Source organism: Macrobrachium nipponense, chromosome 22 (assembly GCF_015104395.2).
Source record: "Macrobrachium nipponense isolate FS-2020 chromosome 22, ASM1510439v2, whole genome shotgun sequence".
NCBI lineage: Eukaryota > Metazoa > Arthropoda > Malacostraca > Decapoda > Palaemonidae > Macrobrachium > Macrobrachium nipponense.
This window is the reverse complement of record NC_087213.1, coordinates 66693138-66718533: the sequence shown is the minus strand read 5'-3', so window position 1 is coordinate 66718533 and position 25396 is coordinate 66693138. Positions and strand designations below refer to the sequence as shown.

At 41.3% G+C, this 25396-nt stretch overlaps 1 protein-coding gene across 5 annotated transcripts in view; it reads right to left on the bottom strand.

Annotated features, from left to right (window-relative positions):
• Nucleotides 1-25396, bottom strand: part of LOC135198771 (sushi, von Willebrand factor type A, EGF and pentraxin domain-containing protein 1-like) — an 810178-nt gene that overhangs the window by 595313 nt on the left and 189469 nt on the right. For all 5 annotated transcript variants that reach the window (XM_064226685.1, XM_064226687.1, XM_064226686.1 and 2 more), the window contains 2 exons: nucleotides 24382-24481; nucleotides 22829-22927 (listed from right to left, as the gene is read on the bottom strand). In XM_064226685.1, the coding sequence (XP_064082755.1) occupies nucleotides 22829-22927; nucleotides 24382-24481 (199 nt within the window). The remainder of the gene's footprint in view (nucleotides 1-22828; nucleotides 22928-24381; nucleotides 24482-25396) is intronic.

The following is a 25396-nucleotide window of genomic DNA, read 5'->3' as shown; positions in this document are numbered from 1 at the left end:
TGATTGTAAGGTATATTATCCTTTAAAAGAAATTTTCAACTCATATAAATACATACATACATAACCATACATACATCCAATACAACTAATTATATATATATATATATATATATAATTATATTATATATTTAATAATTATATATAAATATATATATATATATATATATATAAAATATAATAATATATAATTAACTCATAATTAATATACTTTCTGGGCCTCAGCTCGTGTCGGCCTATGAAAGGATCCTTAATATCATTCTTTCTAGGTAAAATTCAATCTAAAAGTTACCAGAGAAAAACAAAATTAAGAAAATGTCAGTAAAACTGACTCGCTCACTCTTAAAAAAGAAAGTGTCGGTATGGTAATAGGGGCGAGTGGGAATCACTACCACGAGACATTCACCAATTAGAACTTCCAATCAGAATCCCCTTAAGAGAGAAGCTGATACCAACGGGCGATGCAGCCACTACTACTACTACTAGAGGACGCCACGGACAGCAGCGCCCCTAGCGGACATCCTTAATTATTAGCGCTAGCGTCCAGACGCATTATTTTTCTGTTTGGCTGCTTATTTCGGGATTTATCCTATTCTTCACCATGGAACGCTCTGCAATTGCAACGGCTAAGTTAAGTAACTCATAAGTAATGTTTTACCACATTTTTATCTTCCGGTACCAGTATTTTCCTCCCTCAATAGGTCATATACGGTTTCCCGGTTGTCTCGTGGTGGCGCCATGCTGCCTCGTTAAGAATTCCCGGTCCTCCATACTGGGACTTCTTATTACTTATTGGGCCTTACTATATTACGTTCATTGTCTTTTACATCGAGTTTTAGCTAGTTTAGCCCCCTACCATCTCTCTTAGTTTGGTATTTAGGGCTATTATTGTTATTCCTGCCCAGCATCCCGGCTCTTGCTCTTCATCGGCTATCGCTGGCTCCGAGTAGGCTTCTGTTTCTTGGAACAGTCTGCTCCTCCTGGGCTTCTTTCTTTTCTTTTACTAAAAGTGTCTTTTCCATCTTTTCGATGTAATATTTATTATATTTAGGGTGTTAGGCTAGCCTAGGTGCATGTTCTTGTATTGGTACAGCCTGGTTCACGTGGCACTCCCACGGTTGTGTTGCTCGCGGCCTAGGCCACTTGCGGTCACGTGTTCCATCGCACCTTACCCTGCCCCTGCCCTCCCTACCTGGTATAGGGAGGTGCTGGGGGACCCCTTGGTTGTCATGACAACCTCAGTCGCCTTCTCTCTCCCTCTCTGAGGTGGCCAGGGGTTCCTCCCTGCCCGGGTCGGGGGGTATAGGGCGACCACTCATGAGGTACCGGGTCTCCGAGCAGGGTAGTCGGTGAGGCGGGGAGGAGTATGGCCATCCCCCCCCTCTCTCTCTCCCGCCGTGTTACGCCGAGACCTTCCTCCCCCCTCCCCAGTTGCTCAGGCCACCTTCCCTCGCTATAACGAAAGGAGCCTTCCGTCGCAGCCGGGGCACCTTTGGGTTATAGATTACTGGCTCCGCCAGCGGGCGGGGTGGGCAACTACTAGTGGTCGGTTGCTTGCCTACTATATCCTTACATCTCTCCCCCGCTACCGGAAGGGAGCTTGCTTCTTACCCGGGCACTCTTCTAGTAGACGGGTGGGGAAAGGTTTGTTATATTGTTTATTTTAAGGATATACCCTAATTTTACGATGAATTGTTTAATTTTGTTTTATTTATTTGATATATCTACCATCCCCGCCATTTTCCGTCGTGGTTTCCAATTACCACCACTCCTGGTTGGTTTCTTTTTGTGTCCCCGCCATCAGCGGAGCTATAGCCTAGGACACCCAACCAACCTTGTTACCACACGTATTATGGCGGGGCTCTGGTTTAATCTAACTTTATCGCTCCGGCACCAGCGGAGCAACTGTTAGGCTGTAAGTGTTTTCCTGATACTCATGTATCTTTCCACTTACAGGCTACCAACTGTCAGGTCCCGGCGTGCAAACGCGACGTGTACGACCCCTGCGAGATGATCGTCTGGCACCCAGAAGCAAAGCCTGCGCCATCTGCTACGACCTAGTCGGTCAGCTGGGAGATGGGTAAGTCCATTATAGGCTTCCTTATCATTTTACTAAGAACTCTTAGTCATAAGTTTGTTAACCCCGTTCCGCCATTAGAAGCTCATCTTGCCCTTTCTTTCAGGCTACTGGTGTGAGGAGGGTCGCCCTCGCCACCCTGAAAGCGTGGGTGGGCGGGCTTCGGCGAAGAACGCCGCCAAAGGCCAGCCGTACATCCTGGACAAGAAGCTGGCCGTCCAGATCTTCCCTGCGGGCAAGTCAACTGGGTATGTTGACCCCTTGTCCGCAGCCCTCTAATAGCCTCCATCCAGCAAGACCTCCAGCAATCTTTTTTTGGGGGTCGTAGCTTCCCAGGAGTCGGTCCCGGAACGTCGCTGCCCTGGACCTAAACATCGAGCCCATGGCGGTAGGGGCAGAGGATTTGTTGGTTGAGGTAGGTGTGTCGGGCGCCCAAGGTCTTTCCTTGGGTGCTCCTGGATCTTCTCCTGTCCCTTCTTCGAGCGCTTCTTTCCAAGGCTTTGGGTGGGATCTGAGATCCCTACCCGCTCTCTCTGTACCCCCAAAGGTGAAGGGGACAGAGAGAACCGAAGACTCTAGCTAAGACAACTTCTAGGAAGTCGTCTTCGTCTTCTTCGGCTAGGAAGTCTTCGACTTCCTACGCCGACGCGGTGAAAGCAAGCCGAGTTCTTCTCACTCGAAGAGCTCTAGAAAGCAAGGCTTCTAAGGAGAAGGCTCGCGCTCCCGCCGAGCCAATGCCTTCTCCTGCCTCCACCGCTTCCACTCCGGCAACGCCGGTTGGGAGGAGCAGGACTAGCACCTTTGATCCCACTGCTTTCTCAGCAGTGGTGATGCAACAGGTGGGTCGAGTTGGTTGGCTCGCAAGTCTCCGCCCTGGGGACGATATTTCGAGCAGATGTTCGCACAACTGTCGAGCACTCTGTCTCAATCAGGCCAGTCCATACAAGTCTCTCTAACAGGGTTAGAGAGAATGAGGACCGAGTAGCTGGGCTCTCTCAGTCCCTCTTCCAGTCTCCCCTCAGTTGCCAAGCACTGGCATTCTCCAACTCCCGCCATACGACTCTCTGCCAGCTTTCTCCATGGAGAATCCATGGAGAGTAGCTGCCTACGCTCCTTTTAAGGATGGGATGATCTCTATCCCGGAGTGTGGAACTCGGAGGATTGAGGACTTCGAGTTTTACCCTCCGGGGTCTGACGCAGCCTTTCATCGGTTATGCTAGGCTGACTGTAACGGCTCTTACTAGGGAAGACAAGATCTCTAGAGAGTCTGTTCTATACAGTAGGGATCATGCCCAGCGGGAATGGGTTCACTGCCTTGAGGAACTGGGAGTGCACGAAAACAACCTAAGCTCCAGGCCTATAAGAGTCCTTTTCTATTTTTCGCGACGGAAGAGGAGGCTTCTCTTCCGTTCGCCACGAAAATAGTAGAGAAGACCCTTCAGGCAGTCCTCAAGGATGAGCCATGCCACAGTTAAGGGAGGCGGAGTCTACTTCTCCGCTCTTCCCGGCTTTCGGAGAATTGTGGGAGAACTTGCCAGCTACGTTTCACGCTTGGTAAGCTCAAAACGGACGCGCCATGGACCAGTTCGGCGAGAAGCTGCCAAGGCTGCCTGATTCCCTGATTCAGGCAGAGTTCACGAACGCGCGAACCAGGTTTGGGGCAGGTCCCTCAATTCTCTTGTAATAACGGAAATGGCTGCTCTCTCATATGCGACGGAACGCTGTTTAAGATCTTGGCAAAACAAAATCCCAGTTTCAGACGGTCCTAACAGATGCTTTCGACTTCTTCCAAGCTAGGAGGAATTGCCGAAAGCACGTTCTGCAGGAGTGCACTATTAGGCACGAGCCTAATAGACTCTTGGCTTCTAGCATGTGGGGAGCGGATCTCTTCCCAGAGTCCGCTGTTAAATGAAGTGCACCACGAGGCTGCTAGCTCAACCAGAGCCTTAGAGCTAGGTGGGGTATTTCGTCAAAGAGGAAACAAGAATCCGTCCCCACTGCTGGTAGAAACCAAAGAAGGCTGGTAAGAGGTTCCAGCCGTATCAGAAACACCAGCAACAGCAGCAATTTGTGCAGGCCGTCCCCGGTACCCAACAGGGACAACCTGCTAGTTCGAAACAGAACCAGCCCATCCTCCTGTTGTCTCCTCAATCACAGCCGTCGACCTCCTACGCAATCTCGCGGCCTTCAACCCTACATTTGAGGCTCAAGGCTACAAACAACCGAGAGGTAGGGCGAGAGGTTACTTTCGCCAGCGTGGCGCAGGAAGGGCGACAAGGAGCAGGCAGTTCAGAGGAGGGCGTGGTGGTCAACAACCCGCCCATCAACAATGAGGCTCCCCAGGTAGGAGGGAGGCTGTTCCTCTTCCGCCACAGGTGGGGTTCAGCAATTGGGCACAGAGCATAGTGTCCAAAGGATTGGGTTGGAGTTGATCAAAGATCCGCCTCCAATCAAATCAATTCCACCAAATACCATCAGAGGAATGACAGATTACGCGGAGGAAAACTCCTTCAGAAAGGAGCTATTGCGAGAGTCAAGCATCTAAAATTTCAAGGTCGCTTATTCAGCGTGCCAAAGAAAGGGCTCAACAAAAAGAATGGGTAATCTTAGACTTGTCAAGCTAAACTCTTTCATTCGTTGCGACAAGTTCAAGATGTTACCCTCTCGCAAGTAAGGACCTTACTTCCGCGTGGAGCCGTCACATGCTCCATCGATCTTACAGACGCATACTATCATATCCCTATAGCCAGGCACTTCCGCCCATTCCTAGGATTCAGGCTATGGAAATCAGACATTCTCATTCAAAGTGATGCCCTTCGGTCTGAATGTAGCCCCCAGGGTATTCACGAAAATAGCAGAAGTGGTTGTACAGCAATTGAGAACTCAGGGAATCATGGTAGCAGCATACCTCGACGATTGGTTGATCTGGGCACCAACCGTCGAGGAATGTCTCGAAGCCACCAAAAAAGGTAGTTCACTTTCTGGAACATCTGGGGATTCCAGATAAACAAAACGAAATCCAGACTTACCCCGGAGTCTTGTTTTCAGTGGCTGGGAATCCAATGGGATTTGTCTTCCCCACAATCTGTCAATTCCAGTGGCCAAACGGAAGGAAATAGCAAAATCTGTCAGGCAATTTCTCAAATGCAAACAACATCAAGGAGAAACCAGGAGAGAATCCTAGGGTCCCTTCAGTTTGCTTCGGTAACAGATATCCTCCTGAAAGCAAGGCTAAAAGATTTAAATCGAATTTGGCGATCGAGAGCAAACACAAAACTCTCGAGACAAGTTGTCAGTAATCCCACAGATCCTCCGCAATCAACTCCGTCCATGGTCAAAAGTAAAGAACTTAGCCAAGAAGGTACCCCTTCAATATCCCCTTCCAGTGTTAACCATTCACATGGATGCCTCCCTGTCCGGGTCGGGGGGGGGGATACTCTCAGTTCAAACAGGTTCAGGGGACTTGGTCAGTTCAATTTCGCCAGCTTCACATAAAACGTTCTGGAAGCAATGGCAGTATTTCTTACCTTGAAGAGACTGCTTCCCCCCGAGAGTCTCATCTAAGGCTAGTTTTGGACAGTGCAGTGGTAGTTCATTGCATCAACAGAGGAGGGTCCAAATCCAAGCTGTGATCATGTCATGATAGCCATCTTTGCCCTAGCAAACAAACACAAATGGCATCTGTCTGCCACTCACCTGGCAGGGGTAAGAAATGTGATAGCAGACGCTCTGTCCCGGTCAGTTCCTCTGGAATCAGAATGGTCTCTAGACGACGGGTCATTCCAGTGGATAAGCCTGAGAGTCCCAGGTCTCCAAGTGGATCTCTTCGCCTCAAAAGCGAACCACAAGCTCCCTTGCTATGTGGCCCCCAACCTGGACCCTCTGGCTTTATGCCACGGACGCCCTGTCGTTGGATTGGAATCAGTGGAGGAAAATTTATGTTTTTCCTCCAGTGAATCTTCTCTTGAAAGTCCTAAGCAAACTAAGGTCTTTCAAAGGGATAGTAGCTCTGATTGCACCGGACTGGCCCAAGAGCAACTGGTATCCTCTTCTTCTGGAATTGGGCCTCCGACCTCAACGGATCCCCAATCCCAAGCTATCACAATCAGTACAAATGAGGACTGTGTTCGCTTCCTCAGGATTCTCCAGACCCTAACTTTATGGACTTCATGAAGTTTGCGGCTAATAAAGATGCTAATATTGATCCACAGAATATTCTCTTCCTAGAATCAGATAAGAGAGAGTCAACCATTAGACAATATACTCAGCTGTTAAAAAATTAGCATCTTTCCTGAAAGAATCGAACACTACAACCATGAACATTAATCTAGCTATATCCTTTTTCAGATCCTTGTTTGAAAAAGGTTTAGCAGCTAGCACTATTACCACTCATAAATCGGCTTTGAAGAAGATCTTTCAAGTAGGTTTCAGATAGATCTGACTGAATCTTATTTCACGTCTATCCCTAAAGCCTGTGCTAGACTAGACCTTCTCAAAGGCCTACTGCAGTTTCATGGTTCTTAAAATGATGTCCTCAAACTAGCTTCAGATACTGACAAACTCGTCTTGTACATTCATAATGCTCCTGAGAAAGACATTATTCTTATTAAGCCTAGCTTCAGGAGCTAGAATTTCAGAACTGTCGGCTCTATCCAGGGATGCGGGTCATGTGGAATTCCTCCCATCAGGAGAAGTTCTACTTGCTCCGGATCGTAGCTTTTTAGCCAAAATGAGGATCCTCTTGCAAGGTGGGCCCCTTGGAAAGTTATCCCACTTCCCCAGGATCCTTCTCTCTGCCCAGTATCAACTCTTAGAGCCTTTCTATCTCGTACTTCATCAAGATCCTCAGGTGCTCTCTTCATGAGAGAAAAAGGTGGTACTTTGTCAGTAAAAGGTATTAGGCAACAAATCCTTTACTTCATTAACAAGCCAATCCTGATTCATTCCCAAAAGCACATGATATCAGGGGAGTAGCCACCTCAATTAATTACTTTCAACATATGAACTTTGAGGATTCAAAAAGTATACTGGATGGAAATCCCCGACAGTCTTTAAACGTCATTATCTAAAGTCCTTGGAATCTTTAAAATTTTCAGCAGTAGCAGCGGGAAACATTGTTTCCCCTGATACTGTATAGTAGTTGTAGTATAGATCCAGGTCTCTCCTTTTTACCTACATCTCCAACATGCCTCACCCTATCGCCATGCTACTCGGATATCCTAGCCTTAGCCGCTGAATCATATAGTGGATTGTCCCTTATTTTTTTGCTAGGGACATCCACACTTGTACTGATGGTGTACTTCAGTGTACCTACCCTTATTTTTATGCTAGGGTAGGACACAATGTGTTTGTATATTTTGTAAATATTTTCAAGTAAATTCCTTTTGTTTATATTACACTGCATCATTGTAATTTACTGTGATTACTGTTTTAAGTACTTTAAATTACTAACGTTCTGTTATATTACTGTTTAGAATAAGTTAGTTTAAGTACTTAGTTTGTATGCTGTAATTGATTTACTTTATATTATATCCATCATTTTACAACTGCTTTTCATTTGTTCCTTTTTTTCCCATCTTGTCTGTTTCTCTGGTACTCTTTCATAGGCCGACACGAGCTGAGCCCAGAAAAGGGATTTTGACGAAGGAAAAATCTATTTCTGGGTGATTGGACTCGTGTCGCCCTATGAAACCCACCCTATAGTATTGTTTTCCCCCCCCCCATGCAGGACAAGATGTTTTTAGATTAAGGATGTCCGCTAGGGGCGCTGCTGTCCGTGGCGTCCTCTAGTAGTAGTAGTAGCGGCTGCATCGCCCGTTGGTATCAGCTCTCTCTTAAGGGGATTCTGATTGGAAGTTCTAATTGGTGAATGTCCTCGTGGTAGTGATTCCACTCGCCCCTTATTTACCATACCGACACTTCTTTTTAAGAGTGAGCGAGTCAGTTTTACTGACATTTTCTTAATTTTTTTTTTTGTTTTGTTTTTCTCTGGTAATTTTAGATTAATTTTACCTAGAAAGAATGATATTAAGGATCCTTTCATAGGGCGACACGAGCCAATCACCCAGAAATAGATTTTTCCTTCGTCAAAATCCCTTATATATATATATATATATATATATCTATATATATATATAATATATATATATATATATATATATATATATATATATATATATATATATATATATATATATATATATAAAATTTACAGGTCATTTGAGTAAACATAAAATAAATACATACACACACACACACACACATATATATATATAAATAAAGGTTTTTTTTGCCACAAAGGAAAAAAATTAAAAAGCGAGATAGCGAAGTACTTTCGGTCCGAAAGTACTTGGCTATCTCGCTTTTTCATTTTTTCCTTTGTGGCAAAAACCTTTATTTAATACATAGCATCACGTTTTATATACTTCGTGATCAAGTTATTCACACACACACACACACACACACATTATATATATATATATATATATATATATATATATATATATATATATATATATATATATATATATAATATATATATATATATAAAGATTATGATAAAAAAGAAACTTATGAACTGTTACCTCTCATTCATATTTCATAAATCTAACTAAACTATAAACTTATCCTGAACTTATTATAAATAAATATAATTACTAATAAACTAAAGTGCAGTTTGTATTTGATTTTGCCATAGTCTACATCGACCTGGGAAAAAGAAAATGTTAATCCTTCCTGTAGAGGTTAGAGCTTCTTGAAAGATTATGATGTAAAAAATTATGTAATCAAAGGTTGAAAAATCCTCTCCTTCGATGATTATTAATACACATTATTGATACAACAAAATGTCATTATTCCTTTATGACAACATAGGCCTCATATCGAAACAAATTCGTTGTATCCTCTTTTCAGTCTTGCAACACTCGGCTGATTGTATGCATACAGTGCACAGCGTACAAGTTTGATTGTATTGCCGTTTTTCTATATTTTACCACATGATGAAAAACAAATCTATGGTATGCATTATATATATATATATATATTTACATATTTATATATATCTAAAGATTTACGTACAGTTATTTCTTGTTACCATGTACACTAATATACACTTTATTACAGTTATTTTGCATTTTGTTATTAATTTGAGGTATTGAATGGTCCAAATTGTTGTAGTATATCATTGTTATAGGCGGTCAATTTAGCTCATTATGAAATTTACTGGGGTGTTTTTGGAGGGCTTGGAACGTATTAAACCATTTTTATTTTACATGTAAAATGTGGTCCAAGATACGAAAACCTCATGATACAAAAGGCGCCTCGCAACAGATTAATTTCGTATCTCGAGGTACTTCTGTGTGTGTGTGTGTGTTTGTTTATATATATATATGTATATATATATATATATATATATATATATATATATATATATATATATATATATATGTATATATTGTATATGTATATGTATATGTATATGTATATATATATATATATATATATATATATATATATATATATATATATATATATATATATATATATATATATACACAGTAGTACCTCGAGATACGAAAGGCTCAACTTACGAAAATCCAAGTTACGAAAGCAAAGACGAAAATTTTACTGCTCTACATACGAAAAGTTTTCAAGATACGAAAGGTTTCTGAAAGTCCAAGATTCGCCCCATAACAATTTTGAAACTCGCGCCGCACACCGCCATCTTAGTTATCGTAGACTCGCCACCATCCTCCTGCTCTCCCATTGGTTCCTGATGCTAGCCAAGCCATGGGATCCTTCTCTCTAATTGGACAGCATCCCTCCCATCATGCATCTTCTATACATACGTACTACGTGTTGGCGTGCTTTAGCTCGGCCACTTCGCACCCGAAACTTTACCATACGCAGTTCGGCATTTGTTCGCATCCAACGATTTCGTTTAGTAACGTAAATTCACTAGTGATTCGTTGGCAGTACATATTATCGTTGTGCGAAGACTGTATTATTACGTATTTGTGTAACTTTACATAAATTAACGTTAGTCATGGGTCCCAAGAAAGTTGAAATTCACGGAAAGAAGTGCATGCTGTCTCTGGAGACAAAGATGGAGATCATCAAGAAGTACGAAACTGGTATGCGATTGAGTGTGATCGCAAAGGAATACTGCCGTAATCCGTCGACAATAGGCACCATCCTTAAACAGAAGGATGCCATCAAAGCAACTACACCATCGAAGGACATCACTACAGGCGATCCCCGGCTTACGACGGTTCCGGCTTACGACGTTCCGAGGTTACGACGCTTTTTCTTAAATATTCAATGGAAAATCCGTCCTGGGTTACGACGCTTGTTCCGAGGTTACGACTCTGACGCTTCCGACGCTCCGAGTTAATGACACTTAAAAAACGCATGCTATGATAAAAGTCCTTTATAGTTTAGCACAGTAGTATATAATAAAAAAGGGATTTTGACGTAGGAAAAATCTATTTCTGGGTGATTGGCTTGTGTCGCCCTATGAAAGTATCCTTAATATCATTCTTTCTAGGCAAAATTAATCTAAAATTACCAGAGAAAAACAAAATTAAGAAAATGTCAGTAAAACTGACTCGCTCACTCTATAAAAGAAGTGTCGGTATGGGAATATAGGCGAGTGGGATCACTACCACTAGTCATTCACCATTTAGACCTTCCAACATAAAATCCCCACCAGAGAGAGCTGATACGAAAGGGTGATGCGGCCGCTACTACTACTACTACTGACGCCACGGACAGCAGCGCCCCTAGCGGTCATCCTTAATCATTAGGTTTGCAACGCTTGAGTGCTTTTTTCTCTCGTGTTGTGTTTTTCGTAATTCTACCTCGTCTTTACGATGGAACGTGCAGCTATCGCATCGGCTAAGTTAAGTGCCTCATAAGTAGTATTTTACTGTGTTTTAGTCTTCCAGGGACCAGTATTTTCCTTCTTAATAGGTCATATACGGTCTCCCGGTTGACTCGTGTTATACTTATGGGCTTACTATATTACGTTCATCGTTTATTACATCGTTTTTATAGCTAGGACAGCCCTTTTACCATTTCTCTTAGTTTGGTATTTAGGGCTATACCGTGTTTCTGGCCCAGCATCCCGGCTCTTGATCTTCATGGGCCATACCGCTGGCTCCGAGTAGTCAACTGTTCCTCGGAACAGCTCTGCCTCCTCCTGGGCTCTTTCTCTTTTACTAAAAGTGTCTTTTCCCCCTTTACGATGTATTATTAGTTTTATTTAGGGTGTTAGGCTAGCCTAGGTGCATGTACCATGTGTTGGTACAGTCTGGTTCACGTGGCCCCTCCATGGTTGTGTTGCTATCGTGGCTTAGGCCACCTGCGATCACGTGTCCCATAGCACCTTACCCTTCCCCTTCCCTCCCTACCAGGTATAGGGAGGGGTCTGGGGGACTCCTTGGTTGCCATGACAACCACAGTAGCCTTCCTCCCTCTCTCTCTGAGGAGGCCAGGAGCTCCCTCCCAGCTGGGGTACAGGGCGACCACTTGTCTCGGGTACCGGGTCACCGAGCGGGTAGCTGTAGGGACGGGGAGGGGTAGGCCACCCCCCCTCTCTCTCTCTCCCGCCGCGTTACGCCGGGACCCCCCACCTATTGCTCAGTCCCACCCTTCCCCTACTGTAATGAACGGAGCCTCCGATGAAGCCGGTGGCCCCTTTGGTTATAGTTTCGTCTGGCTCCGCCAGCGGGCGGGGTGGTCATTACTAGTGGTCTGTTGCTTGCCTACTATATCCTTTTTTCCGCTACCGGAGGAGAGCTCGCTCCTTACCTGGGCACTCTTCTAGTAGATGGAAAAAATTTATACTTCGTTATATATATAAGGATATACCCTAATTTTACGGTGAATTTTAGTTTTAATTTATTTATGTGTACCATCTCCGTCGTTCTCCGTCGTGGTTTCATGGCTCCCCACCACACCTGGTTGGAATCTTTCTCCTGTCTCCGGCGTAGCCTTAGACAACTCCAACCGCCTAGTTACCACACGTATTATGGCAGGGCTCTGGTTTAATCTAACTTTCACGCTCCGGCATGCAGCGGAGCAATTGTTAGGCTGTAAGTGTGCACCTGATACTTATGTATCTTTCCACTTACAGGCTACCAACTGTCAGGTCCTGGGGTGCAACGCGACTCTCTACGACCCCTGCGCCCCATGAGGATGTGATGGACTCACGCCCCGTGTGCCACTACCCACAATGGTCTGATCGTCTGGCACCCAGAAGCCTGCACCATATGCTACGACCTTGTTAGTCAGCTGTTGGGTGGGGTAAGTCTACTCTTAGACTTCTTGGTCGTATCACTAATAACACTTAGTTATAAGCTTGTTCAACCCTGTCTCCGCCGCTAGAAGCTTCATTTCGCCTTCTCTTTCAGGCTGCCGCCGTGAAGGAAGTCGCCTTGGCAACCCTGAAGGCTTGGGTGGGCGGCTTCGGGAAGAACGCCGCCAAGGGCCAGCCATACATTCTTGACAAGAAGCTGGCCGTTCAGATCTTCCCCTGGTGGCAAGTCGACGGCTATGTTGACCCCATCTCGGCAGCCCCTCTCATAGCTTCGATACAGCAGGAGGTGCAGCAGGCGTTCGGGTCCGTCTCCACGCAGGAGCCGGTCCCAGATGTGGCGAACTTGGACCTGAACATCGAGCCTATGGCGGTAGGGGCAGAGGATTTGTTGGTTGAGGTAGGTGTGTCGGGCGCCCAAGGTCTTTCCTTGGGCGCTCCTGGATCTTCTTCTCCTGTCCTTTCTACTGCTTCTTTCCAAGGCTTTACGGGATCTGAGATCCCTGCCCGCTCTCCCGCTCTTTCTGTACCCCGAAGGTGAAGGGACAGAGAGAACAGAAGACCCTCCACAAGACGACTTCTAAGAAGTCGTCGTCGTCTTCTTCAGCTAAGAAGTCTACGACTTTCTACGCTGACGCGGTGAAGGCAAAGCCGAGCTCTTCGTACTCTAAGAGCTCTAGAAGCAAGGCTTCTAAGGAGAAGGCTCGCGCTCCAGCCGAGCCAACGCCTTCTCCGGCATCCACCGCATCCACTCCGGTAACCCCGGTTGGGGTGGCGGGACCAGGCTCCTTTGATCCCACCACCTTCTCGGCAGTGGTGATGCAGCAAGTGGGAGAGTGGTTTGGCTCGAGGATGTCCGCCCTCGGGACCAGGTTTGAACAGATGTTTGGGCTGCTGTCAAACACCATCAATCAGTCTGGCCAATCCATTCAGGATCTCTCAACAGAGTTAGAGAGCAAGAGGACCGTGTTGCTGGGCTTTCTCAGGTTCCTCAGCCAAGCTCCCCCCCCGTAGCAGGTACTGGCATTCTGCAGTTACCTCCATACGAATCCCTACCCAGCCTTCTTCCCATGGCTAACCCATGGAGAGTGGCGCTTATGCTCCCATTCAAGGACGGCATGATCTCCTGTCACTTGAATGTGGAACTCGAAGAATTGAGGAATTCGAGTTCTATCCTCCTGGATTGACTCAGCCTTTCATTGGGTATGCTAGGCTGACCGTGGCTGCTCTCACTAGAGAGGACAAGATTTCCCGAGAGAACGTGCTGTATAGTAGGGAGCACGCACAGCGGGAATGGGTTCACTGCCTAGAGGATTGGGAGTGTACCAACACTAAGCTCCAAGCTTTCAAGAGTCCTTTCACTATTTTCGCGACGGAGGAGGACGACTCTGATGCTTCCGACGCTCCGAGTTAATGACACTTAAAAAACGCATGCTATGATAAAAGTCCTTTATAGTTTAGCACAGTAGTTTAAGTAATTTATAATAAAAATATGTTTTTGGTTACATTACAACAAAAATTTTGAGGTTATGATGATTTTCGACACTTTTTTTTTTCGTGATTTTTTTAATTTTTTAGTGACGCTGCATACGCAGAACTAGTTTGCGGCGAATGAATACACTAGCTTGGGATGCGCAGTTTAAAACAGTCCAAAAGCGCAAATAATGAAAAAATCATTGCTTGTTTCCAGTACATAATTAAAAAAACTAAGTTTCTGGTTAGATTACAACGCAAATTCCAAGGTTTCAACGTTTTATTATGCTTTTTAACGATACTTCATACGCAGAACTAGTTTTTGAGCGGAGGCGCATAAATTAATTAACGCTATTAAACTGTATGGTAAATTGACCGAACAACGACCTCGGACGGTCGAGGACGCTAAGCGTAACAATACCAAAGGACGCCACTTCAATCGCGTGTCTGCCTGAAGTTCAGGCGGTTTGTGTGCTAAGACGTTGCTGATTTTCCTTGCCATTTTCGCAAATTTACAATGGCTCCTAAACGCCAAAGTACTTCCTCCGATGATAGCATCCAAGAAGAGGAAGGTCATCACGATGGAGGTAAAATATGACGTGGTGAAGCGTTCGGAGAAGGGAGAAACTAACACCGAAATAGGCCGTTCTTTAGGCTTGAGCAGGACCACGGTGGTAACCATTGTGAAGCACGTTAAGGATGCTGCACCGATGAAGTCAACGGTGATAAACGAGAAGCAACGTAGCCAGAGCATTGTTGAAATGGAGAAATTGCTCATGATCTGGCTGGAGGACCACAACCAGCGACGTGTTCCGGTGAGCTTAAGTGTGATCCAGGAGAAGGGCTAGAGCGCTGCATGAGGCAGTAGTGAAAAAGTTTGGCGAAGGCAGTGCTGGTGGTGAATTTTCCGCGAGTAGAGGTTGGTTTAACCGTTTTAAGGCTCGTGCAAATTTGCATAATGTGAAGCTGCAAGGTGAAGCTGCTAGTGCTGATAGCAAAGCAGCAGGTAGTTTTCCTGGTGGTTTGGCCGAGATAATTAAGGATGTTGGCTACACGGCTGACCAAGTCTTTAATGTGGATGAGACTGGATTATTTTGGAAAAGAATGCCAAATCAAACGTACCTTTCCAAGAAGGAGAAGTAGTCAGCACCTGGCCATAAAGCTGGAAAGGAGCGACTGACTTTGCTGTTTGGGGCCAATGCAAGTGGCGATTTGAAACTGAAGCCCTTGCTGGTGTATTTGGCCGAGAATCCCAGGGCATTCAAGGGCATTTTCAAGAGTCAACTCCCTGTGATTTGGAAATCAAATAAGAAGGCTTGGGTTACCTTGATGGTCTTTGAAGATTGGTTCAATGACCATTTCGTGCCAGCAGTGGAACAGTATTTGACTTCGAAGGGTCTGCCTTTTAAGGCCCTCTTAGTCCTGGACAATGCCCCTGGTCACCCTTCAAATTTGAGCGACATGCACCCTAATGTGAAGGTGGTGTACCTCCCACCCAATACCACATCGCTGATACAGCCAATGGACCAGGGAGTAATAGCTAATTTCAAGGCTTACTACCTTAGAAGGACCATACGTTTTGCTTTGAGGGCCATAGAAGCTAACAAGGAGTTGACACTGAAGCAATTCTGGAAGGGCTACAACATTGCTGATGCAGTGAAAAATATTGCAAGTGCTTGGGACGAGGTGAAGACGACCACTATAAATGGGGCCTGGAAGAAACTGTGTCCACAGTTTGTGCACAGTTTTGAAGGCTTTGACCAGGCAGAAGACGTCGAGACTGTGACGAGGAAGATCATAGGGCTAAGCAAGAGGCTGAAACTAGATCTTGAACCTGATGATGTAACAGAGCTGCTGGCACCCCATGGAGAGGAATTGTCTACAGCAGGACTTACTTGAACTTGAACAGCAAATGATTGAGGAAGAGGAGGCGGCACCAGAGCCAAAAGCCAGGTCATTAACTGTGAAAGGCTTGTCAGAGGGGTTTTACTCATCTGGAGAGAGCCTTGGCTTCTTTTGAGGCAGAAGACCCATAACGTTGCCAGGTTTGACAAAATAAAAACGTGGAATGTTAGACTTAGTAACTTTCTACAAGGAGACCCTGAAGGAGAAGCAGACGAAGAGAAGTGTGCAGTCCAGGCTTGACACTTTCTTTCACAAGTCTCCAGTACCACACCTCCCCACTCCTAGTCCTGGTAAGGAATTCTGAACAGTTTTACTAATTTATGTGTTTACATTGTGTACATATAAAATGTGTTAATTTTTTAATGTAACAACTAAATGTAAGAGTAAATTGTAACTTCATTAATTTTCATCATTTGTAATTTATTGCAGAGTGGTGACAGTTCAGATCCCCCTGTACTACCTGTGACAGTTCCAGATCTCCCTGTACTACCTGTGACAGTTCCAGATCCCCCTGTACCTGGACCCTCTGTAGCAGCCCGTCCACCTGTACATGTACAATCAGGTAAGCAATTTCATTTTTCTCATTTTCATGTTGGAAATTGTTTACACCCTACATACATACGTACACTAACTTACATAGTGGTACAATGTGTTTGATGTTGCATAACCTTATTATTTTTTTTTTTTATTTCAGACCCCTTTGATAGTGACAGCGACCCAGATGACCCTGAGCCTTTCCATGGTTTTGATGCCTCGCCCTATTCATCAGGTAAGGAATCCTTAACAAATTTGTATAAAATGTTTTATAAATTGCTAATAGAAATTTTATTAAAAGTGTACATATGCTACAGTTACATTTATGTACCCTATCATTCTTTCCAGATCTAGATGTTCCCTCATCAGTTGATATGAGTAGTATCACCTCTCCAGAGCCCAAATCAGTGATACGAGTAGTACTCACCTCTCCCATTCTTCAGGTAAAAGAATTCTTCATTTTTTGATATTGTACCTACGTATATTACACACTACATATGTCAAACAGTAATAACATGTGCAGTAGTTACAGTAGTAACTCTATCATTTTATATATTTTTTATCATTCCAGACTCCCAAGCACCTGCCCATCCCACTCCATAGTCCAGCCACCCACTCATCTACCATATGCCCATCCCAGTAAGCAAGCCAACCACTAGAATTTGGTAAGGACATTTTTTTTATTAATGTTTTATTATTACATATGTAATAACCATGTTATGTATGTAACATACATACTATAATCATATGTATTAACATTATCATTCCAGACTGGCATGCACCTGTGACTTACATAAACCAGACCTCTACATAGCCTACATGTCTTCATTTTGCTGAAGGTAAGGAATTATCAGTTGTGTTTAATTTTTGCATACGTACAATAAATTTTGTACACCTAAGTGGTTACATACTGTCCTTTAATATTAATTCTTCATTCCAGACTGACCATCATCCTAGCCTGTTATCTGTGATAAAGCACACTGAAGTTAGGTTTGGAATGCATCCTTATCAAGAATGCTCTACACCTCCACCTCCATCTCCCACAACCTAGGTAACAGCTTTGAGACTCACTAAAAGTTGGTAAGTTATGTAAGGAATTTCTAAATTAAGTTTTATACTACATGTTATATGTGATATTAAACCACTGTATGGTGCATATTACTGTATGTAACTTACTCTGCATAGAGGACTTACTGACAAAATTATTTTTTGTACATTCCAGAGTCCCCTGAATGATGTAGGCTATGGGGCCACATAAGACTTTGTGCATCCAGGGTTACATAGAACGACAACTTTAAACTAAAAGTAAGGAATTAATTAACATACGTTAACTCTTTTAGTATTCTTGATATATCAGTAATTAACATATTGCATTCATGACTTTCTGTAGTGTATATTTTGTACACTAATTTTGTTACTTTTTCCTTCCAGAACCAACATTTTTCACACAACTCCAGGTTGTTACTAACAAATTACAAGTGTCATCAAGGGATAACTACAAGTAGAAGCACCATTTTTGGATGGAAAAAAACCCTTCAGGAAAGTATACGTATCAAATGTAACATGTAGTGTAACAAAGTATGAACAGTAAGGTTTTTACCTACAGTAGTATTACATACGTACATAACTTTTTTTTACAGGAATTTCCAACCAAGTTTGATTATGTACATACATGTTATAAACCACTGTACGTATGGTTACTGTATGTAACTTACTAAACATACATACATGACTTAACTTTGATACTTTTTTGGTACATTCCAGAAAACCAGGACCCCCTCCATGATGCAGGCTATGGGGCCACATAAAACTTTGTCCAGGGTTTACTACTACATAACAATAGCACGACAACAGCTAAAACTAACTACAGTACTAAAGGTAAGGAATTATACATAGTAGTAATTATACATTAAAGTAAGTTTATACTAAACAAAAAAAGTGACCAAGATCTCTCACATGGGATAAGTGATCAAGGTCCCTCATGGAATTAATACGTACACTCCCTGCTGAACAGGGGTGTAGACCAATCATTTACAACATGCATACCAGTTGATATTAAACCACATGTAGGGTGGCATATTACTGTTATTTTGGTTACTTACTAGGCATTAGAGTAATTACTAGAATGTAACCCTACTTTAAATTGCAATAGAGTACTACTAGGCATAGAGCTTTACTGACAAAATTATTTTTTGTACATTCCAGAACCCCCTGAATGATGTAGGCTATGGGGCCACATAAGACTTGTGCATCCAGGGTTACATAGAATGACAAATTTAAACTAAAAGTAAGGAATTAATTAACATACATTAACTAAGTTTTATACATGTTATATATGATATTAAACCACCTGTATGGTGCATATTACTGTATGTAACTTACTATGCATAGAGTACTTACTGACATAATTATTTTTTGTACATTCCAGAAAACCCCCTGAATGATGTAGGCTATGGGGCCACATAAGACTTTGGTGCATCCAGGGTTACATAGAACGACAAATTTAACTAAAACGTAAGGAATTAATTAACATACATTAACTAAGTTTTATACATGTTATATATGGTGATATTAAAACCACTGTATTGGTGATATTACTGTATGTAACTTACTATGCATAGAGTACTTAACTGACATAATTATTTTTGTACATTCCAGAACCCCTGAATGATGTAGGCTATGGGGCCACAAGACGTTTGTGCATCCAGGGTTACATAGAACGACAAATTTAAACTAAAAGTAAGGAATTAATTCACATACATTAACTTTTTTACTCTTGATATAACTCAAAAGTAAGGAATTATAAACTAAAAGTAAGGAATTAATTAAACATACATTAACTCTTTTACTCTTGATATCTATAATTTACATATTGCTTCAGGACTTTGTGTAGTATTTTGTACTAATTGTGTTATACTTTTACCTTCCAGAGCTACCAGACTGGGATTTTAATGTACTCCAGGATGTACTACCAAAGGATTATAGTACAGTGTAATAGTGTATAGTGTATAATCTAACCTAAGGATTAAGTGTATTAGTGTACGTATATTAAAGTCAACTAAGGACTTGGTAATACTTCAAGATTGTGCTTTAGTGTCACAAGAGTATAATAAAGAATATATACCTTCAAGAACCATCCTTTGGCATTGAAATAACCACACTACACATCATGCAATACTTGCATGTCACACAGGTAAGGTCTCTTTAACTTTTTCTTAGTTTAAGCCATATTTCCAAGTGTCGTTCTGGCTTACGATGATTTTCGGCTTACGACGCGCCTCAAGAACGGAACCCCCGTCGTAACCCGGGGACTGCCTGTAGTTAGTTGAGAGAGAGAGAGAGAGAGAGAGAGAGAGAGAGAGAGAGAGAGAGAGAGAGAGAGAGAGAGAGAGAGAGTTCAGCGATGGTTCATCTCTATAATCTCTTGAAGAATGTTAAGATTTGTTCCCTGCTCTTGTAAATTTAGTCCATGCGACTGACAACAACAAAATTCATATTTGTTTTTTTGTCCTCCAGATATGAATTACCAGTACTGCACATTTTTTAACAAGCATGAACACACTGCCTGCATATGTACTAATGCCCACTGGTTAAATATACTCTCTCTCTCTCTCTCTCTCTCTCTCTCTCTCTCTCTCTCTCTCTCTCTCTCTCTCTCTCTCTCTCTCTCTCTATCAGGAAAGATACCATCAATTCAAATTATCAGTATCTTTTCCTGATAGACAGACAGACAGACAGACAGACAGACAGACAGACAGACAGACAGACAGACAGACAGACAGACAGACAGATGACAGACAGCATAAATATTTAGGGCTTGGCATATGTCAATTATTCTATTATCTTGGGATTTTCCATGGTCAATTCTTGGGATTAGTAAGAAAAATGCCATAATTTGAGCAGTAGCAACTGCAGCGCACACCCAAATGAATCGGTTAAGCCTAGCACGCCAAACTATAGTATTTACAAAATGAACGGAGCTCTCTGGCTAGGGTATTTTGGTCCTCCAACATGTTTGATCTCCGCATATCTGCCAAATTTATAACAACAACAGAGATAAAACAATTTCTCCCATTACAGATATCAAATATTATCTTTTCCGTTACCAAGAATTCTAATTAAATTATGTAGGTAACAGTTGATAGTTTTTTTATGCAATAAATAGAAACAAAGTCAGATTTTCTATCCACATGGCATATCATTTTGGTGCTGTTGCGATTATTTCAACCAGTTCCACGTGCATTTAAATTCACACTGTACAGTCTGGAGGCAGTTCTCCCTTCTACACATATCTTGATTTCTTAATATTGTAGGTATGGAATAAATTGGTGAGCAAGGAAATATGAAATAAAGCATAACAGAGTAAGTTTGACGAGTGAGAAAATAAACAATCATATACAGACAGATTCTCTCTCTCTCTCTCTCTCTCTCTCTCTCTCTCTCTCTCTCTCTCTCTCTCTCTCTCTCTCTCTCTCTCTGACAAAATAATAGATAGGAAACAATGACTGAATGTTGCTTGAATGTGATATGGCAAAGTTTTGGCCTGACTGAAGTGTGGAGTGACTTTGACACCGACTTACTAGTTATCCCTGGTCATCTCACTGCCATGGACAGACATCAACTTCACAGCCGAGAAAGGGCAATCATATACAAAATAAATAGGTATGGAAAATGCGAAATGTGGGCCTATTGTGATGGTAATTGCTTCCTAGCAAAGAAAGATAAAGGAAAGGAGAATGCATTTTCGAGAAGTTCAGCAGTAAGGAGGTTTTCGCGCCCGTGTTGGAGGCGCCTTTTTCTCGCGGCTGTTCTGGAATTGTCGGGCGTGTTGTGGAGCACAAAAACACGCCAATGTGACATGAGAAATGCATGATTTCTGATGCAATACCTCATCTAGATTCATCTAGGAAACTCTGGAAATCTCGCGAGTCTGTGACCCTCGCCGTAGGCTTCGCCCCCAGAGTGCCGTATAAATACGACGAACGAACTTTGGAGAGCAGTGATCGTAAGAGAAGGAAGAGATCGTAAAAGAGAGAGATCACCAGTTAGTCACAGAGAGATATCCTCAGTAAGAGCCACAGATCAGATTATCAGTGAGAGATCAGCAGCAGTGATCGTCAGAGAGAGACTAGAGACGAAGGAACCGATGAAGTATCAATCAAAAGAAGAATTGTTCGAGAGTTGGTTGGATACTGGTCTAATCGTCTTCAGGAGTGGACGACCGAGTTGTCTCTACGTTGAGCAGACTTCGGAGAAGAAAAGGGGGGAGTTCCTGCCTTAGAAATAGGCTATTTTCTGCAATATGGAGTCAAGAGGACGACTGCAATTGCCGCTCTACATTCATGAAGCCAGCGCGTCGAATTGCCAAATTGACTAGCAAGTATTTGAATTGCCTCACTGTTCCCCCAGTTCATGCAGTGTAAGATTCTATCTTTTTATGTAAATAGGAGATACCATTCTGCATTTACCTTTGTTAGTAAGCTTATAAATAAACCTTTGTTGTGTTAGTGTTTCTTTCTATATTCGTATCCCCATTTTCAACTGTTGGTGTTGAAATATTTTTTTTAATTTATTATTTCATATCAAACCTGAAGCGGACCTCTCTCAGAGGCCGTAACATTGTGTCGACCCTTTCCAGGATATTTCGACACCGTAACATGGTCTCTGAGATCTCAGAGTCCGTAACACCTATGTTGTCCCATGAAAAAGCTCTCACTCGGACAGCAGTAAGATTTAAGAGAGAGAGAAAGAGAGCTAACTTTTAAATGAAATTCCAGGATATAATTTTAATTTCATTTAAAAGTTAGCTTAATACTCAGGTAACCACTACTCACTTTCTCTCTCATTCTTAGTTAGTGGTAGACAATTTTCAATAGATCTATTGTAAATGAGCTGTTCTAAAACACAGACACATAACTAAGAATTATATTAGTCCAAATAAAAAGCATTGTTTGTTCATGGAAAGGAATTTCAGAACAAAGAGAAAAAGACAGAATAAAGAATTTCTTAAAAGTGGCAGAGAAAACTTTAAAAAACAGATCAGTCAGTAAGAAGGGGGAAAGAAGAGAGAAATACGCTGTACTTATGTAATTTTCACACTCCTCTATTTTAACCAACCATTTATTTATCTTTTTAAGGGTAATGTATTAAGCTAACTTTTAAATTAAATTACAGTAACTTTAATTTCATTTAAAAGTTAGTTTAATACTTAGGGAGCATGATTAGAGTTATATATCTAGTGTTTAAATTCTAAAAGTAAGCATTTATTAGCATTTTTAGAGACTATGCCAAATTTACGCAAAAATTCCCCTTGCAAAAAGGGATCTGGAACCTAACTTCGCATAAGTTCGGGGTATTACTGTAGAGTTAGTTAGCAGTACTTAACAGACATTCTACAACAAATAAAACTATTCTTTAAATGAAAATGAGCACCACATTAAAGAGAAGACAATTTTAAATTGATACACAAAAGCCTTACACAGGTACAGTAAAACAGTCTGTCTTACCTCTTCCAGTCTGTATCCTACCTCATGTTGTGTGCAGTATAATACAAGACACCAGGTAAAGCCCTTTTCATGTTGCTAATGTAATCTATAGTTGCAAGTGATGAACCCATTGCATTGCACCTGAAAAAAGTTAACAAGGTATTGTAAGTGATACATATAACCAGTGGAATGTCTGTGCAAAAATGGAAAGAAATAAAAACAAATATTATAGCAAAATTCAATAACAGACTAAGGGGCAAATCAAGCAAAAAAATTTGAGACAATCTTTGAAAGACAACACTTCTGCATTTTTAGTTAACTGTATTTTTTGTAAGCTGAAATAAGTCAATGGTATGTATATATTGTAAATCAAGACACATATTTCACAATATAAGCAGTTAAAAAGCATGATAAAGAAATCTCCAGAAACACCGGCTACAACTATGATAATTTAAACCAGTCGGCAGATCATATAAATATTCATCAATACCACAAGTTTCACATCAATTTACAATGTTGAGTTCTTGAATAATTATGTTAGCCTGCAAGAATTTTGCTAAGAATATTGAATTTTATGATTATTTTAATCACATTTTAGTAACATTGCTCAACTTCTATAATTATAATACTGAGTAACTAGTATGCAATGCATAAAGCTCCTACATTTTCTTGAACTATACAATGAACATGTTATGCTAATGAACATCTACCATAATTACAGAACAGCATTAATACAGCTACATAAACTGAAGCTAGATTGGTGTATGAAGCTCTTTCCTGCATTGCAGGTAGTTAACAATTTGATAAACAACCATAGTTAATTTGTCTGCAGTCAATTTCCACAGCAAAATTGTTCAAACTTTACAGTGACTAGCGTACTACAGTATATTTAAACAAAATTAGCACATTATAATTCTATAGTACTACTAAAAAGTGATTAGCAAAATGATTATCTATTAACTTTAATTAAGAAGCCAACAAATAATACTAGATAAAAGTGCTTCCTTCCAATTTCAGAATATAAGGATATATTTATGCATCTTGTATATTTTGACTACTATAATGTTTCAAGTTCTGAACTCAACCACTAGTTATGACATAAATAATATTCCAATAGTACATATACAGAAGTACATACAGTTGAGAGTAAGCAGACTGGATACAAAACTCTTTTCAGTACAAAAAGCTTGATTCATATATAGTGTATAAGATAGCAACAGATGACATATATTAGCATTAACTTAAGGACTTTTCTCATGACCTTTAGATTTCACCTTAAAATATTTTTTCTATATATGCTTAACTAAGTTATTAATGTTTTGGTGTGGCGCTTTCAAGCCAGTCAAACATCAGATGTATGCATAATATGTCAGATGACTTAAAAGTTTCACTAAATGTATTACTTAATTGTTTTCTACCACAACTAGTGGAAAAAAGGACTACCACTTCCACTACATGAGTACAACATGTCAAAATAAAATTAAATCAATATATCATAGATTTATAAGCTTCCTTCATCAAGAATGACACAGAATTATATCTGTTGAATTTAAGTCTACAAACAATAAAACAAATAGAACACTAGATTGCTGTACCTTGCAGATGCATCAAAAAATGAAGCTGCCGGCGTCACTGAGAAATTGTAATATCGATCATGCTGATCTGATAAGACGAAGTTGGCAGGAGCAGGCAGAACTGACAATATAGAAAAAGTATTACATAATACACAATAGCATAAATCATAAATCACCATAATCAAGAGCAATTAAAACCCCACACAAAAAGAAACATATTAACAATTCATAGATTACCTAAAAGTGAAAGTTTCTAATCAAAAAGAAACATATTAACAATTCATAGATTACCTAAAAGTGAAAGTTTCTAATCAGTCTCCACACCAAAAGAATACATAAAAGGGAAAGTTAGAGAAAAACTAGTAATGGATGTAATTGTATCAATTACTACGTAAGTTAAAAGGAAAAAGTAAATTCCTCAATAATAAAAATGCAATTTACCAAGAGCAAATACAGTATCAAAGAATGTTTCATGAAATGTATTCAGTACTGTACAGTTCATTTGTCCTAAGTTCATTAAATAGTTATATGTCCTTAATCATTACAATACTAGATGATTCTTTCTTATCATTTCATTCATTTTGATTCTTGATTATGGTTCCTTCTGCTGATGTAATGAGTAATGAGCTGTGTTGGAGTCACTTTTACCCTTACTCTGGGGCCTCGGTGGTGTAAGTTTGTATATTTCCATTCCTTAAATAATTGAGGTGTTTCTCAGCCATGTTTGCCTTCCTCTTACCCATAGCAATGATTTCATAATAACTGACACTTGATTCCTTTTACATGTGACTACTGTTGTAGTGTTTCATTTTGCTACAACAATGAGTGATGTAATCAATCCTGTTGGCATTCATTGTTTATCCCAGACAGTAAGAATAGAGGTTGTACATGCATTCTCCTTTCTATGTCCTAAATTTGGTCTATGTTGCATAAACTACAAATACATCTGTCCTACAATGCCAATCTGTAGGGCAAGTGTATTTAGACCACCCCCACATAGATAGCTCAGTTGAAATTATGACAAACCATTTCAAAT